This window comes from Propithecus coquereli, unplaced genomic scaffold (genome assembly GCF_000956105.1).
Source record: "Propithecus coquereli isolate 6110/MARCELLA unplaced genomic scaffold, Pcoq_1.0 Scaffold5, whole genome shotgun sequence".
Classification (NCBI taxonomy): Eukaryota; Metazoa; Chordata; class Mammalia; order Primates; family Indriidae; genus Propithecus; species Propithecus coquereli.
Window position 1 is genome coordinate 945632 of NW_012150840.1, and position 17147 is coordinate 962778.

General features: G+C 42.4%; 1 protein-coding gene across 1 annotated transcript in view; it reads right to left on the bottom strand.

Annotated features, from left to right (window-relative positions):
* Positions 1-17147, bottom strand: part of RTN1 (reticulon 1) — a 243561-nt gene that overhangs the window by 75851 nt on the left and 150563 nt on the right. The window contains exon 3 of the mRNA XM_012656026.1: positions 13535-14248. Coding sequence (XP_012511480.1) covers positions 13535-14248 — 714 coding nt within the window. The remainder of the gene's footprint in view (positions 1-13534; positions 14249-17147) is intronic.

Here is a 17147-nt window from a genome sequence, read left to right on the forward strand (position 1 = left end):
ATAAAGTTTCAATACAGTGGTCTTATGCAAATTTGATGTGCTCAGCTCAGCAAAGAAAAGGCTGAACTCAGGGATATAGTGATGTCACCTTTAGCTTTGCCAACTCAAATCTCTTATTGACTATGTCAGCTGAACCTCAGAAAGCATCTTTCTCTGCTGACTACATTTGCCCTTTCCCAGGTTGATCACTCCAGGAGTGCACAACCAAGAGATAAATGTTCTTCATGAGTAACAGTAGGCGATCCACACACAATGTTCTCTTCTTAATTGGCCTATTATTCTTTAACCTTTCACTGGACTCAATAAGATTTAAATGAGCTTTTGGAAAAGAACACAAGCTATAAACACACGGACATACAATAAAATCTCACAATATACTTCAGTGGCTTCAACCATATATCTAGAGTCCCCATTCATTTACTTATCAAATGTTGGTTAAGTCCCCACTACTCACTAGGCATCATTGTGGGCACTAGGGATACAAAGCAGCAAACAAAAGGTTGTGATCTCAAAGAGCTTAAAGTCTAGTTGGGAGAGACAGGCAATAAACAAGTAAACAAATGCACATCATTGTGCAAGAGGTCTGTGAAAAGGACCTCATCAAATTTCCAGTGTACCCCATGTGTCACGATGGGTAGAGGCATGTTACTATTATAATTCTGACCAATGGGCCATATGCAACAGTGACATGTGTCATTTCCAGGAGGAGGCTTTTAAGGGCTAGTGGAAACCTCTAGCTCTTTTCTTTCCCTGGCATGGCAACCTGAGAAGCCATATGTTGAGAGCAGTGGCACAGGAAGGAGGGAGCTTGGATCCCTTTGTAAGTGAATAAAGGAGAGCCCCCACCAATGAGCACTAGTTGCAAGCTAGAAATAAACGTTTGTTTATTTCTTAGCTAATGACTTATTAGCTAAGTCATTGAAATTTTGGAGTTTGTTACTGCAGTATGGCCTGACTACCAGAGTCAAAAGAGTAAGGAACACTTGAGCCTGGGTGGGGACAACAAATGGGACTGAAGATAACGAGACACAACAGATGGGGCTGATTCAGTGGTTGTGAATCCTGGCTGGACATTTTAAACCACCTGGGAGATACTAAAAAATGCTGATCTATAGATATTATGCTTAAAGATTATAATTTGGGATATGTGGGTGGGGCCCAAGCATCTATATATTGAAAAAAACACTCAACAGAAAATGAGTGTTTTCTGTTGAAAATGAGTGTTTTCCATTTTCAACAGAAAATGACAAATTGGGTCATCTAGCTTTAGGAAACCTCCCCAGAGGCGACATGTCCCACAATATGCTTGGAAAAGAGCTTATCAGTAAGATCAACTTCCTATAAATTATTGGAAAGCAGCCAGTCAAACTGACATAAAAGGAAAACCTACAAACTTATTAATTGAAATTTTATGGTGTATGTTGCAGAAAGCAGTCCTGCATTAAATCAGCAACTGGACTAAATTTTTCTAAAGCCCCATCTCATGGTATAATGATTATTAACATAAATATTTAAATTGTAATAAAATGAGAGGGTAAGCACTTAAGCTAAATTATCTCAATTAATCCTGATAAGACTCCTGTGATGTAGGTACTATTATTCCCTTTGAACACTAGTTCTAAAGGGATAAAATTGAACCCTAGTTCAAAGGGGAAAAAATTGAAATGCAAACAGGTTAATGTGCCCAAAGTCACATAGCCAGTAATAAGTGGTGCAGGTCAGATGCAAAACAAGTTAGCCCATCATTCCTTATCCCAGTGGAAAGAAGGATGAGCAATTGGAAGGATACAGAGTCCAGAGGGAGGGAATCTAGACAGGGGGCCATTGGTCGGGAAAAAGACCTTAGGCATGGGCTCAGGGAGCAGGTGCTGATTCTAGTTGAGGATCCCAATCCTTTGAGAACAGAATAGTTCACAGGCCACCAAAGCAGGATGGAAATTTCCGATGAGAATGATTCACTCTTTTTGCTCCAATTTTTTTTTTTTTTTGAGACAGAGTCTCACTCTGTCACCCAGGCTAGAGTGCGATGGCATCCTTGTAGCTCACTGCAACCTGCAACTCCTGGGCTCAAGTGATGCCCCCACCTCAGCCTCCAAGCATGTTCCTGCTTTAATTCTATGCTCACCAGGCAACAATAAGCTGATCTCTCCAGTAGGATGGAGTTCTTCTCATACATTTCCAGTGAACATTTATAACTGGGCATTCTGGTTTAGACCAGATTCAGGTAAGGTTTGGATCACTTACTGCTGAGAATGGGGCCTTGTATTGCATAAAGCCATGAGCTAGCCCTACCCGCAGGTAGCTCACTGGAGCCTTCTGCAGATTTAGGCACTACACCCAAGTTCAGAGCCTGTTATATACGAAGGAACCACACCCTAGCTAACACATAAAAAAGAACTGGTTGACCAAATGAAATCTGTATAGTGCACTCTTAAAAACGGAGAGTGTGAGGGACCCCAAGGAAACAAGTTTCAGGGAAGGCATGATCTGGAAGGGAAGCAAGGAGAGCTTGGGGCACTGGGTTCCAAAGTGGGGCCCTGAACAGCGGGGGGACAGTACAGAGGATGGGGACACATCAGTGATGGGAGGCAGGAGGACCCAAGATACTCAGCCTATTTCCCAATTTTGCCTGGGGCTGGCCCTAGACAGAGGGACTTCTCCAGTTCTCTTTGGTGTCTCTTTCACAGAAACATTTTGTGCTTCTGCTCTCCAGAGGGCACCAGCTACTCGCCCTGTGGTTATTAAAGATTTGTACAGTTTTTATGACGTTGCAGGAAGTAGCAACAAAACATCTTGAGGACAAGATTGTCTTTTTAAAATCTGCTCAGAATTACTATACCAGCAATTTTAGCAGTAGGGCTGGTTAGCACCAGCAAAGGAGGATGCAAAGGAAAAAGATATAGAGAAGAAGAAATTATAAAATCATGCTTTTGAAAAATTAGACTTATAAAATTATGGGACATATGCTCCAACATGCGTTCTAACTATAGATCTTTCTCAACTTTATATTACATCATAGCTTTTCCTGTTAGTCAGGATGATGCTGGCTAGAGGAACCCCAAAATTTCAGTGGCTTAACATGGGAGGAATTTTTTTGGGTGGCTAACTTAATAGATTGGTGTGAGTGTTTATTAGCAGGTAGCTTTCCACCAGGTAGTCATTTAGGGACCCAGGTTCCTTCCCCTTGGTCTAGAGCCTTGAAGGAGGAAAAGGCACAACCACGTGTGGCCTATCTTGTCTGAGCTGTGACCCACATCATCTCCACTCACATTCTACTGATAAGACAGAAGCTCACAGCTTCCCACAGGTGCAAGAGGTCTGGGAAATGCAGTCTCTGACTGAGCAGCCGCTTTCCAGCAACAACTCTATATCATGAAAGAGCAAGTATCAATTTAGTGGAAAGTTAGTCACCTTGACCCTTTACAAAATGGGCATCATATAAGTTATAGAGGCAAGTATATACAGGGGGAGAGAAAACTGATAGTTCAAGTGAGTGATCTTATGTCTCATCCTAGAGGCAAGTCAGGTCAGATTTGACAGATGAACAGTAAGGCTGGAACTCAAAAAGTGTCTCTTTCTCAGAGGACTTTTCCCTCAGGCTCTACAGTTTGGCTGTGAGATTTCCCCATCAACAAGGCCGTCTGTGTTTTTAGCTGCTAGTGGGCTCTGAGAGAAAGATGGTATCTCCACAAGAACTAGAATGTAAATCATGAGAGGCTTTATAAATCAAAGGCAAAGCCAAGATTTTTGGCTTTGGAATTATAGCACATTTGAATGAATTATATAAAATCTACCCAAAATTTTAGGCTTCTATTTTCAGAGGAATAGAAAGGTCATTAAAAATGTGGACCTCAACAAAGAGAAAGAAAATAAAAGGAACAAATCGACAATTAGACTATTTTACTTATATCAAAATTACCTAGAATCCATTTATTTATGATTTTCTTTATTTCCAACATTTGAGAAAATAGCTAAGATTCTGTGTAAAAGAAATTCAACTGTAAATTGGCTAAGATAAAATTTAAAAATATTAAATGCCTTCCAGGTGATCGGACTGAATTTCCAGCTGATAGACCATGCTGACACTTGAACAAGCTGCACATATTATACACCACCATAAAACTCCCATGTACATCGATATACATTCATGCTATTAAATTTTAAATCTCCAAATTCTAAAGCAACTTGTCATAGAAAAGGATTTAGCTTTGCTTATAAACAAGCCAACTACCTGGAAATCAATTTAGTTGGAAAAGGGCACTAGACGAGAATCAGTAGATTTTATTTCAAGTCCTGGTTCTCCTACCTGTGCAAAATCACCTATAATTACTGACTGTACCTTAACCCTTGACTTCAATTTGAAATAAGAGTGTTGATCCGAAAACTCCCAATTAGTAGAAAACTGTGGTTCATAAACTCCACATGGTATTACATGTTATGGTTTTGGTAGAGGCCAAACGGTCTAGCTTAAAATTAATTCTGCTAAAAACTAAGTTACCCATTTAGAAATATTTTTTGCCACTCTCTCCTTGTGCTTGTTTCAAGGAAAATCTGGATGGTGATTTAAACGATCAATTACCACAGAAATAGTCCAGCCATATAGACATTAGGTAAAAATCATTTAAAGACATATTTTCTTACATCATAATCCAGGGGCTCCGATTGTAAATTTCATATCATGGTGATTTGAGATGAGATTAAAAAGTAGAAGTTGAATATTTTCATCACAACCACTGGATGGCAACAGACATTAACAGTGAGTGGAGAAAATCAATACAAAAGCCACTTTTCTGCTTTCCTTGATTTCCTCTGTATTTTTAGATATAGAACCAAATAAACCTCCTAGAAATGTTAGGGAGAGGTAAATGAGAGTGAATTTGGAAGTACAAGAATTAGGTTTTGGAATACATGCTCTGGTTTTACAAGTGCTTTGTATGCAGATAAATCTCCTAAGATTTCAGCGCTCAGCCAAGAGTTGTAAGAAAATGAGGTGCTTGCCAGAAGGGAAAAGTTAAACCAGAATTCTGTATTTACCAGAATACGCAGCCTTGAACTGAATTATTTATTAGTTGTAGTGAAATTTTTCATCTTATGCAATAAAATCATGCTCGTTGCTCCCCATTTGTGAGTGGAAGCCTACAGCTCAACCCTACCTTCAGGCCTTCTCCCTCTACCACGAGTTTTCCAAGCTGTGGACAGAGGCCACCCAAAAGACTCCTCTGACTCAGGAAGCTCCAAACTACTAAGACAGTGAACAGTTAGCTCCTCTGTGTCCCCTCCATGTTTTGGGGGGACCTTCGCCCTGGAGGCACTGTAGGGAAGGGAAATGTTAGGTAGCACCCTCTGGAGTGGGCTGGCAAGGCCAGGGGATGCTTACATGATCTTTCCACTTCTCCCATGAGGAGGTGGAAGTCTCACAGTGAACAGTATACATTCATTCTAAACCCCATTTATCCACATGAACCATTTTAACCAATATCTAAGCCCAAACAGAAAACCCGATTGTCAGGAGTCAGGTGTAAGCCCTGAAAAAAGTTGGAGCACTAGAGGAAAAACCTGCCAAAGGTTATTGTGAGGACCTTGAGACATCAGCCTCAACACGGTCCCTGGAATAGTAATTCTCAAATTCTGGTGTGTCTACAATTCCCTGGGTAACTACTTAATTAACAAAGCAGGCTCAGCTCCTCTAGAGGAGAGCGTAAAATCTGTATTTTAACAAACTGCTTCTGATGTAAAGTGTCATCAACCACACTTCGAGAAACACTATGTAGAAAAACTAAATGGTTCCACCAAGTCCCTGATCCACTCCACCTGCCACCCACCCCCAACTTCCACAAGGAGAGGGAAAAGTCCTGGATCAATGCTTACCTGGCAGAGGAGGACCACCCTTTCAAACCAAGGCCATTTAAAACCCAGAAGGGCCATTACAGAGGGAGAACTGACTCAGAAATTGCTGAATAAACCCCAGATAGAGATCATGGTCAACTGTAGCCTTGAGCTGAAGTAACAAGACCCAGGGGTGTGCTTGACTCCACTTCAGACCCCGGTTTGAGTGACTGATTTAAAGCTACCTTTGCTCTGACTTTAACTTCCATCTTTTCTTTGCCTGTTAGTATAATGTTGATTCATATTCGGGACGTCCTTTAGAATTTCCAAAGCTTTTGTGATTTCATGGCCCTAGCCAAGCTTGTATCTAACTCTAAATAACCAACTTGTTTGTCCACAATCCCTGCCTGTCTCACTACATGTCTTATTTAACCTCCACAGGTACCATATTTGACCTTCATTTCAGCTCCAATTTCAGCCACCCAAATATCACTGTCATCTAAACATATTAAACCCCCTGATGCTTGGCTACAGAAATATGATAGATATAGTGCTCAAATTGTGAGAGAACATTTCAGTGCCATCGTAACTCAAATGGATTGTTTTTCCAACAGCATACACAAAAAACAACTTCAATGACTAATGAAGCAGCATCAGAGTTTAGGGTGTTTTTTTCCCATCATAAATATTTTTGCATCTCTATAATCATCATGTTGATAAAAACTGAAATATAATTTGAAAGGTGATGGGGATCCATCAACCCAAAGCATCAATAAGTCCTATTAAGTCCATCTCCAGAGCATATCTCAAATCCATCCATTCCCCTGCATCTCCATTGCTACCACCTCTGCCAGTCACTGTCATCTCATGCCTGCAACAGCTTCCTAACCTGTCTTCCGCTTCCACACTTGTCCTCCTCCAATCCTTTCTCCCTAGATAAGCCAATGCAACCTTTTAAAAAATGCAAAGGCAGTCATCTTACTTCCTAGTTTAAAAATGTTTCAGTGGCTTCTTGGAATGCTTGAAAAAGACCAAACTCAGCACCATGGTGTGTGCATGAAAGGGCAATGCCAATCTTCCAGCCCCCATTTCTTGCCCCTCCCCCTTTTGCCTACCACATTCTAGCTATGTCAATTTTTTTTCATTTCTAGAATACCCTACAAGTTTCTAATCAGTCCTTGCCATAGTTGACCCCTCAGATTCTTCCTTCTCAGAGGCCTTCTCTGACCTTCCCACCTAAGTGCAACCCACCACCAGGTACTCTCTCACACATCACTCTTTGATTTCCTTTCAAATGTCTTCCCCTCCCCCACTGGATGGTAAGCCCCACGAGGAGTGGATTCATGTCTGTCTTGGTCACCACTATATTGCTAGTGTCAGGTACATAGTATGCCAAATCAAGGAAGGATGAGTGGATGAACAGGTAAGGTCTGGCTTTGGCAGGGATGGCATAGCCTTGAGTAAAATTTATGTTGTCTTCATTACAAGATTGTTTCATGGTGTAGCAAAGATAGAATCTGGAAATGCAAAGACCATATCTATGAGTGTCCCATGCAGATTTTAGAGGAAAGTGAGGTCAGCATTTAAAAGGGATGGAGAATCCTCTGGAGCCCATCTTGGCTCTGAGAATTAGAAGTATGTGAATTATGCCCTCCAAGCCCCATTATTGTAAGTGAGGATGACTTACCTGAGGGAGAAAGAGCCTGGACAGGGAATTAGGATCACCATTTATTTAAATAGAGTCATTATTTCTTGGAGGCATAAAAATGTTTGCCATCTGTGAACTCTCTTTCCACAGGCAAGTTCGAGGTCGACTTGACTCTATCTTAGGAGCTAATCTATTGCCCTATTCCATGCCCAGGCCAACTTTACAAGAGAGTTGGGGTTTATTGTGTCCAAAAGATTTGGCATTAAAATACTACATAGGTATAATAAACATTTCAGATCTTTATACACACCTGGAAGGTGAAGTGTCAAGGATATCTGTCCCTAGAAATAGTAAGTTCTGGGGCCACCAAGATTCGGAGCAATTCTATCCAAGGCTGAGAAAGAAAACGCTTCCAGTGTCCGGAAGCCACCATTTTCAAAAACATAGATCAATATGCAATTGGAACAATGCTAAATTTGTCACTGCTTCAGAAGGAAGTCATGAATTGAGCTGGCTACTGGCAGCCTTATTCCAGAGATATCAATACCAGGAGAGCACCTTCTATCACTGGGAAAAGTCTCATAAAAGAAGCTTAGTTGCTTTGAATAGTCTATGGTGGAAAACACAATGTCTCCATCTAAGCATCTACATGGTACACACTGGCGCAGAAGCCAGACTTGATCCAACAGTTACTGGCCCATCTTGTTGAAAGCTAACATAGAGCAACAGCTTCAGCCATGAGGTTTAAGTCCTCAGGTTGATTCTAACACCTGTACCATGAAAGAAAGAGACTTTCCAAAAATCTTTACAGCCTGCTTGATTAATTCAGTGTCATGGAAGCAAATAAACATAGGACTAGAGTATAATGACCTTTTTTTATTTATTTATTTTTTAAATAAATAGAGATGGGGTCTCACTCTTGTTTAGGTTGGTCTCGAACTTCTATGCTCAAGCGATCCTCCTGCCTCAGCCTCCCCGAGTGCTAGGATTACAGGCATGAGCCACTGCACCTTGCCAATGGCTTTTTATTAGAATTACGGGAAGAAAAGGAAATGTGTCACACTTTGTTTGTCTCCCAAATATTTTAGGACAGAAGCAACATCTAGTATAATAATGAAAAATAATACAAACATCATAAGTGCTAGGCAGACAAAAATCTATTCTATTTGAGAAGACCTTCATCTGGTAGCTTTCCTGCCAACCATCCCTCTCCCCGCAAGGAAGAAAGATGGGTTTTTCCTTGCTACAAGGGGCTAAGCCCTATGAACTCAGGCTGCTGTAGTTGGTACCCACAGAGAGGAAGCCACGAGTGAGGAGGCTGCAGAGGCCTGCCTCCCAGGGCACGGGACAGGCACCTCTTTATGAAAGAGACAGAACCAGCTGAGTCCCCTCAGTATCTCTAATTTAAAAACATGATATACCTAAGGCACGCTGACCAAGGTGTTTTCTTACTAGAGGTCTGGGCTGCTTAGCTCATCTGCTTACAGCAGAAATTATCAACCTTTGGAGTGATTATTAAAAGTACAGATTTATGCCCCAGCCCATTCTTATTCTGTGGAGGTAGAGTGGGAACTGGAATTTTTATCAAGCACTGCAGGAAATTCTTTGGTACCCAGTGCCCAGGCAACACTTAGGGAACCACTGGCTTAAAGCAATAGTTCTCAGGCTGGGTCACTGGATGCATACTTAAGGGTTCCATAAAGAGAATTTTTACGTTGTGTGTTTTTATTTTGATGATTTTTCAAATGTTAAGAACATTCTGGATTATATATATAGATGATAATTTTATAGCCAACACTACTGCCAAGACTCCCGCTGAAGTGTTTACAACTATGTTGGCACTGAGTACTTTTAACTTTGTCTCAGACTAATGAGTCTTTACTCAGATCCAGAGTTTGTTCTTTTAAATTACTCCATTGCCCTCCATTGGATGGATGAATCAAAATTCATCTACTCAACTCCCTGGTGATGGAGTGCTGTTTCCAATTTTTTCATTACTATGAACAATGCTATAGGAAAGATTTATATGTATCTTCATATCTATATTTACACATGTATGTAATTTATATATTTTTTGTCCATCTTCTGTAGCATTTCTGTGGGATAAATTCCTAACAGTATTCAAAGGGTATGAGCATTTAAAACAATAAGAGGGTTACAGTCCTAGAGGCTGAGTGTTCACACCAGAGTGACACTCAAATGACATCATTTCCTTTGCTCAGGAATGGAAAAGAGGAAGAAAAGGAGCAGATTTTGGGAAATAACATGGACCTGTTGAATTTGGGAGGTCTATGGGCTGTCCAATAAACAGTGGGGCAATGGGCTTGAAGCTCAAAAGAGAGGACTTCTCCAAAGCGAAAGATTTGGGAAGTGTCACAACACAAGGCAGTGGGTGAGAGCAGCCTGGAGAGCAAGGGTAGGAGGTAAGAAGAAAGACAAGGCCAGAACTCAGGGGCGACACAGAGGAACCGGAAGGGAGGTAGCAAAAGAGATTGGAAAAGAGGTCAGAAAGTAAGAGGAGAACCAGGAAGGAGAAACATCAGTGAGACAAGAGAAGAAAAAGTTGTGAGAAGGAGTGAACGATCCCCATGTGAGCTGATATTGTCCCTGGTTTTACCATTAAGTGAAATAAGTTACAAAGCAGTATGTTCAATATAATATCACTTTTTGAATAAAAATTACACAAACCCAAATGCTTAAAGAAAATTTCTGAAAGGAACAAGAACAGCAATAAAAACAAAAGCCTGTGGTTACCTGAGAATCAGGAACAGGAGGGTGGAGCAGGGGAACTTTAACTTTTTATTTTGCACCATTTTGTACAGTTTGAATTTATTGTCATGAATATATGTTACTTTCTTACTAATGTTTTAAGGACTGACCAGCAGTATGATATTAGATTGCCAAAGAGGACAAGAAGATGAGATTGAAAAGAAGCCATTTGTTTGGCAAGAAGAGAGTCATTGGTGACCTTTAGCAGAATGGGTGCAGGGAGGAATGTGAAAGCACTGCCACAGCCTAAAACACTGCTTCTCAAGCTTTACCAAGCCTAGGAATCACCAGGGGATCTTGTCAAAATGCAGATTCTGATTCAGCAGGTCTTGGGTGGAGCCTGGGATTCCCCATTTCGAACAGCCTCCCACACGATATCAAGGTAGCTGGTCCAAGCGCTATACTTTTGGGTTGCACGATAAAGCAATCAGAATGGAGGGGATGGATGTCAGGGTGAAGGGACCACCACTTCCCAAAGTGTGTCCCCTGGAAGACGAACCCTGAGGCACACTCTAATAAAGAAGATTCTATAACCAAATAGGCTTGGGAAATACCACATACCCATCCTGATGAATCCCACCGGGTATTAGTGTTTCATTGAGAATTTTTGTATTGGCTTTTCACTTGCGCATTCCTAATGGTTAGGGCTAACCTTGTAGAAATGAAAACGCATCCACCCCTTTAGAGTCTAATGTTCATAATAGGTCATCTTAGAAGGTGAGGGGGAGCAGAAACTCGGGGCAACAGGAGCTCAGAAGTGTATAGGAGGGAAACCAAAACATGAGGAAAGAACTGCATTTTATCTCTAGTGAAACAATAGTGGAGGTCTCTTAAAAGTGAGAAAGCTCCAAAAATAGACCTCACTGGGGGCACATGCATCAGTAAACCTGGTGTTCCTCCATGGCACATGCTAGAATGCCATCGGGTATCTGCCAAACCTTATTCTACATATTTCTAGGCCCTTCTGAAATCCAGCCCAGCAAGATGGCTCCAAAGCTGACGGATGAGCGTACTTGTAAATGCATAAACCTGAATGCATTTAACTGCCAGAGGCTTCAGTGGACAGGAGCAGGAAACCACAGCAGCTGACCTGACCTCACCACTGAGGGGTGCTGAGCTTGGCATGAGCACAAACTTACTGTCCACTCACAGTGATTAAGAACAGCCTGGGGGAGACTGGGCAGCATTGATCCTTTCTCACCTGCTGAGACGGAGCAAGTGAGACCAAAAGAACCTCAGAGCTCAAATAACCTGCAGGCAGCACTGAGTCACCTGCCCAGGACCGCCAGTTCTTGGCTGCCCCTGAATGGCCTTTTAGACTCTCTTCATAGATAGTGCAGCTGAGCAGTGAGTTTCAGTGGGAGACTGGATTTCAAAGGCCCTCAGTGCAGAGGAGAGTGGAGATTATTCACCCTGGCATGCCTTTATCTTTTGAAAAGACTGCCATTCCCCTGTCTCTACCTTCTAAACTTGGCAGCAGAGGGTCCAAGTCATATGGGGCAACTTGCACAGAGATTCAAATGACACCAAATTGGCCATAAAAGATGCTCTGAAGCCTGGGCATTCACAGCTGCAGTTTTCTATCCCCCCAGCTCTCCATCAGATGTCTGGTCCGTCAGTCCCAGCTGTTGTACTTGTCTCTCAAGTTTACTAGGGAGAGAAGCAGGCCTGCAAAATTCCCTTTCTCTTTAACTTTCAGATTTACATACTTTTGGGAATAAACATATTCAAACAGCACTGTGCATGTGGTGACTATCTCAGAAACATTAGTTATGGGATAAAATGGAGACATATGCCTATTATGTAGAGTGACATGGACACACGCTCAGGGTGACTCAAGCTTGACAGTCCCAGGGGACTGAAGGTTGTTCATGTCAATGTTTCCTGTGGCTCCCTGCAAACTGCAGGGTTCTCTCCTTCCACAGTCATGGTGGTGGCAAAAGAATCCAAAATAGTTTTAATATTCACCTAACAATACATATTCCCACTGTTAAATTTGCCTTCAAATATCCTCCCTATTGCACACACTATTTACACTTTAAACTCTCAGGAGAGTTATTCAGGAAATCAAGAGTCAATTATATGGGCCCCCACATGATGTCATGTGTCATGGTGCCACCAGCAACCATGCAGCAGGATTATCTTTTTATTCTAGTCCTCTAGGTTCTCCCACTCCAATGTGTTAATTTTAAAGAATTTAGAAGCTGGCTTCAATCTACAATGAGAAAGATTTTGTCCTCTATTTTTATATGAAGCACTTTAATTGCTATTATCACTGAAGCATAGACACAGGAAAGAGGGTTTACTCTTGAAATCATTTATCCCCAGAAGGCAAAATACTTCTAAATGGACAAAAAGTAGAAGAGATGGGTGGGAGGAGACCTTAAATAAAGCTGTGCTTTTAGGGTTTGTTTTAAAGTTCTACCTGGGTGTTCTCTATCCAGGAGCTGGGTAGAAGCTCTCTATCTTCACCCATAACAAACATAGGATGAGCAGGGCTTCATTTATTCATGTGATTCATTGATTCCTTTCCTGGATTTTATGACACAGCTGCAACCAAACGTGAATTATTTGGGGGGAAGAATCTCCTCTAGTGTCTAGACAAAAGACAAAATAATGACTTCCATTTTTCCTGCATTTGAAGACCTCACCCAAGATTTCTCATAGGGAGAACATAATGACCAAATTAAAATCATTCAAAGTTATAAGTGACTTTAAATCACCTTAGGTCTTGCTTAGGAACAAGAGAAACTCTGGAACCAACTTTGGTTCCTGTCTTTCCTGACTAGCTGGGACACAAAAACCTTATCAAGGCCCAAATCCCTTGCTTCTTGGGTAAGAGAAAGGACGGAGCTGAGCTCCACTTGGCCCACTTAAGAAACACTCTTGGCTGGCAAAATGGACCACGCTAATGGCGGGTCCAGCACCTAGAGGGGTTGTAGCCACTCCCCATTACTGAGAAGGTGGAATCGGAAAAGGGCCTGCACAGTAACAAAAGCATCACTTTCCAAGGTAGGAAATCCAGCCCTGGAATGAGAGGAGGGGCACATTCACTGGCTCATGGGAGCTGCGAGTGTACACAAACGGCCTCTTCTCTGGCACGTGGTCCAGCCGGGTGCGTAAGTCTCTCATCTCCCAACCCCCTTGGAAATGTTCTCGTGTCCCCTGTTTGACCAGCACTGGGACGACTGCAGGGCTGAGCCGGCACCGCCCCTGCTGAATACCTCGGGGCAGCCAGAGGGAGAACACTCACCACAAACCCCGATGCAGCCAGAAGAGCCCTCACGTTACCTTTTTGCTTGTTGAGAAACAGCAGAGGGGGCGCTGCGCCAGGACCTCGCGGCCCAGGGCTCTTCGCGGGGCTGTGGTTGGAACTCGCCGCTTCCGCGGGTTCCCGCTGCGGCGTGGACCCTTCGGGCGCCGGGGCCCCGTCTCCGGAGTGCGGCTCGGGGCCGGCCTGGGGGGACGGGTACGTGGGGAAGGGCCCGGGCGCGCCCTCCTCGGCCCGCGCGCCCGGCTCCTCCCGGATGGCGTCCAGGGCGCCCGGCTTCATCGGCGGCGAGTCCTGCTCCCGCTTGGGGCTCTCCTCGGAGGCCGAGGAGGCGTCGCACGACTCGATGATGAGCTCGCTGTCCAGCTCGGCCTCGCGCTCCTCCCTCAGGATGCTGTACTGGATGGACGGCGAGGCGGGCGAGGGCGGCGGGCCGCCCACGTGGCCGAAGGTCACGTAGCCCGAGGGCAGCGCGTCCTCGGCGGCCATCGGGTCCTCGGACACCAGCTCGATCTCAGAGTCGCCCGACTCCGCGCTGCTGGCCTCGTGGTCCAGGGGGCTGGGGATGGTCGGCAGCCCAGACCTGGCCTTGACCTCAGGCCTGTCGGCCGCCTGGCTCACTGGCCGCGGGCTCTCGGTGGTTTCGTAGGATAACCCCTTTGCTTCTTTAATGGCGGTGATTAGCTCGTCCTCAGAGATGCTGCATTTCCCCTGGGATTCTGCAGCAGATGGTTCTGTCGTCCCACAGAACGATGAAGAGCCAGAGAGGCACACACACGGACAGACAGATGGACAGAGAAAGAAGAAATAAAACAAAATTCCATTAGGGGAGATGTTTTGTCGTTGCTTGAGAAACACATATCTTATTAGCACGAAAATAATCTGTTTCCAGGGCTATGCTGGAAAGACAGGCCACCTGAACTAAAAGGCTAATGACTGTTATGGGCCAATTAATCAGTGTTTTACATGTCTATCTATCTTAATCTAGCTATTTTTAAAAAATGACCCAGCGATATCTTAGCAACAGAACTTGTTTCTTTTTGTTTCAATGCAGCATAGCTTCCAAAAGTCATCATTTTAATTTGATTCGTTCTCTTGGGGAAGTTTTTAAGTTTCACAGATTTCATCAGATAATCTGATGTATGTAACTCTCTAATTGGGCCCACCAATATCAACAAATCTGGAAATCATCCATTATTCTTTGTCCACTGCGTTCATGTTCTCTCCTTTAATAAAAAGAATAGGTGATTTGGAGGCATGGATAAAACTTGACTTCTGAGCTTTACTTATCAATATTTTTACACTTTTTTAGTTGGAAATGCAACTGGGTGGAGCAATGTAAGAGATAATTTTTGCCAATTCCACCAAGCAGACTTGTGCAGATTACCATAACGCATAATCCCACCAACCTTGCCCTCCCTTCACCACCCTTCACCTCCTCTTGAGGAGAATAAAACCTGAGAGTCACCCCTAGTCCCCTGGGTGAATGCCTGCCTTCTGCCTGATGTTTATCCAGATGGCCTCAAGACTACACTGGTAATCTTGCTGAGCTTTCTCCCCTGGGGATGAGAGATCTGGGATCACCATGACAACAGTGTTCAGGAGCTTGGTTTTCCCTTGCCATACAGCAGGGCCTTCTTTCAGAATATCTTAGACAGTGGTCCTTGGGTCCTTTTGTGAGCAAGAACTAGTTGGCATTTCTCCAAAGCTTTAAGGCCATTGAGGGGGATCTATGACAAGATCCTCTGTTGCTTCAGGATTGCGGGAGAACCCCAATGGATAAAACAGTTTAGATTTTTCTAATTCTATAAAGCAGAATTGATTTTATTCTTTATATCATTCATTCATCTATTATTTATTGAGAACCTAATATCTGTTAGGCCCTCTTCTAGGTACTTGGGATATATTAGTGAATGAAACAGATAACAAAATTTTTGCTTATATCCTAGTGGGAGGAACACAATATATTACATAAACAATATATGTAATAAGTGAAGTATATAGTATGTTTGAAAATGTTAAGTGCTATGGAAAAAAATAGAGTAGGGTAAGGGAATCCCTAGTGCTGGGACAGGGTGGTGATGAGTTTACAATTTTAAATAGGAAAGTAAGGACGGGCCTCATTGAGAAGGTAAACCTATATTTAATACTTGAAAGAGGTGACAGAGTGACTCATGAAAATATCCAGAGGAAAAACATGCCAAGCAGACAGAACAGAGAACACATAGGCACAGATGTGAGGGCTGCAATGATTTCCAGGTGTCACAAGGAGGCCATTATGTGTGGGTGAAGTGAATAAGAGGGACAGTAATAGGAGAAGAGGTCAGAGACTTGGAGGGGTGGTGGGAGGGGCAGATCAGGTAGGATCTCAAGGGGTTTTTATTGTGAGTGAAAGGAGAAGCCATTAGGGAGTTTTGAGCAGAGAAAGGATGTGATCTATGGGTTTTTATTTTTTTAGTAATTTAACAACCACTTCATTATCTTTTTAAAACATAATTTATGTTTTAAAAAAATTATCATAGGATCCTAAACTCTATTTATATAGTAGTTAGTTCCTTAATAAGTTGTGCACATAGTTCTTTGATTTCAAACAGCATAAGAGTGTAAAAGTTGTATCAGCTGACTCCAGAATGGTAGGCCAGAGCAAGGATAAAGAAGATAAGGAGCAGAGGCTACTGTAAACTAAGGAATGCTCTATACACCCAAAGCACTACCAGCAGCAGCATCATCACAGCGCATTTGCTGAGCATCTGCTATCTCCAAGAAACACATCTAACCCACAAGGACTCACACAGATTCAAGGTGAAGGGATGGAAAAAAAATTTTCACACAAACTGAAATGAAAAGAGAGCAGATGTAGCCATTCTCATATTGGATAAAATAGACTTTAAATCAACAATGGTAAAGAAAGAAAAAGATGATCATTATATAATGGTAAAGGTAGCAATTCAACAAGAACATAAAACAATCCTAAATATATATGCACTTAACACAGGAGCTCCCAGATTCATAAAGCAAATCCTACTAGATCTAAGCAAAGAAATAAACAGTATCTTCGTAATTGCAGGAAACTTCAACACCCCACTGACAGAGCTGGATAGATCATCAAAACAAAAAATCTGTAAAGAAACACTAGACTTAAACAGGACTTCAGAACAAACGGACTTAACAGACAATTACAAAACATTCTACCCTAAAACTACTGAATATATATTCTTCTCATCAGCACATGGGACATTCTCCAAGATTGATCATATCTTAGGCCACAAAATATGTCTTAACAAATTCAAAAAAATCAAACTTATACCATGTATCGTCTCAAACCACAGTGGAATAAAACTAGAAATCAATTCCAAGAGAAACACTCAAATCTACATAAAGTCATGGAAATTAAACAACCTGCTGAGGAACTATTCTCAGGTCAATGATGAAGTTAAGATGGAAATCAAAATATTGCTCGAACTGAACAACAAAGGTGAAACAAGCTACCAAAAATCTGTGGGATAGAGTAAAAACAGTCCTAAGGGGAAAATTCATAGCCTTAAATGCCTACATTGAAAATACAGAAAAATCACACATTAATAATCTAATGTCATATCTCAAGGAATTAGAAAAGGAAGAGAAAATCAAACC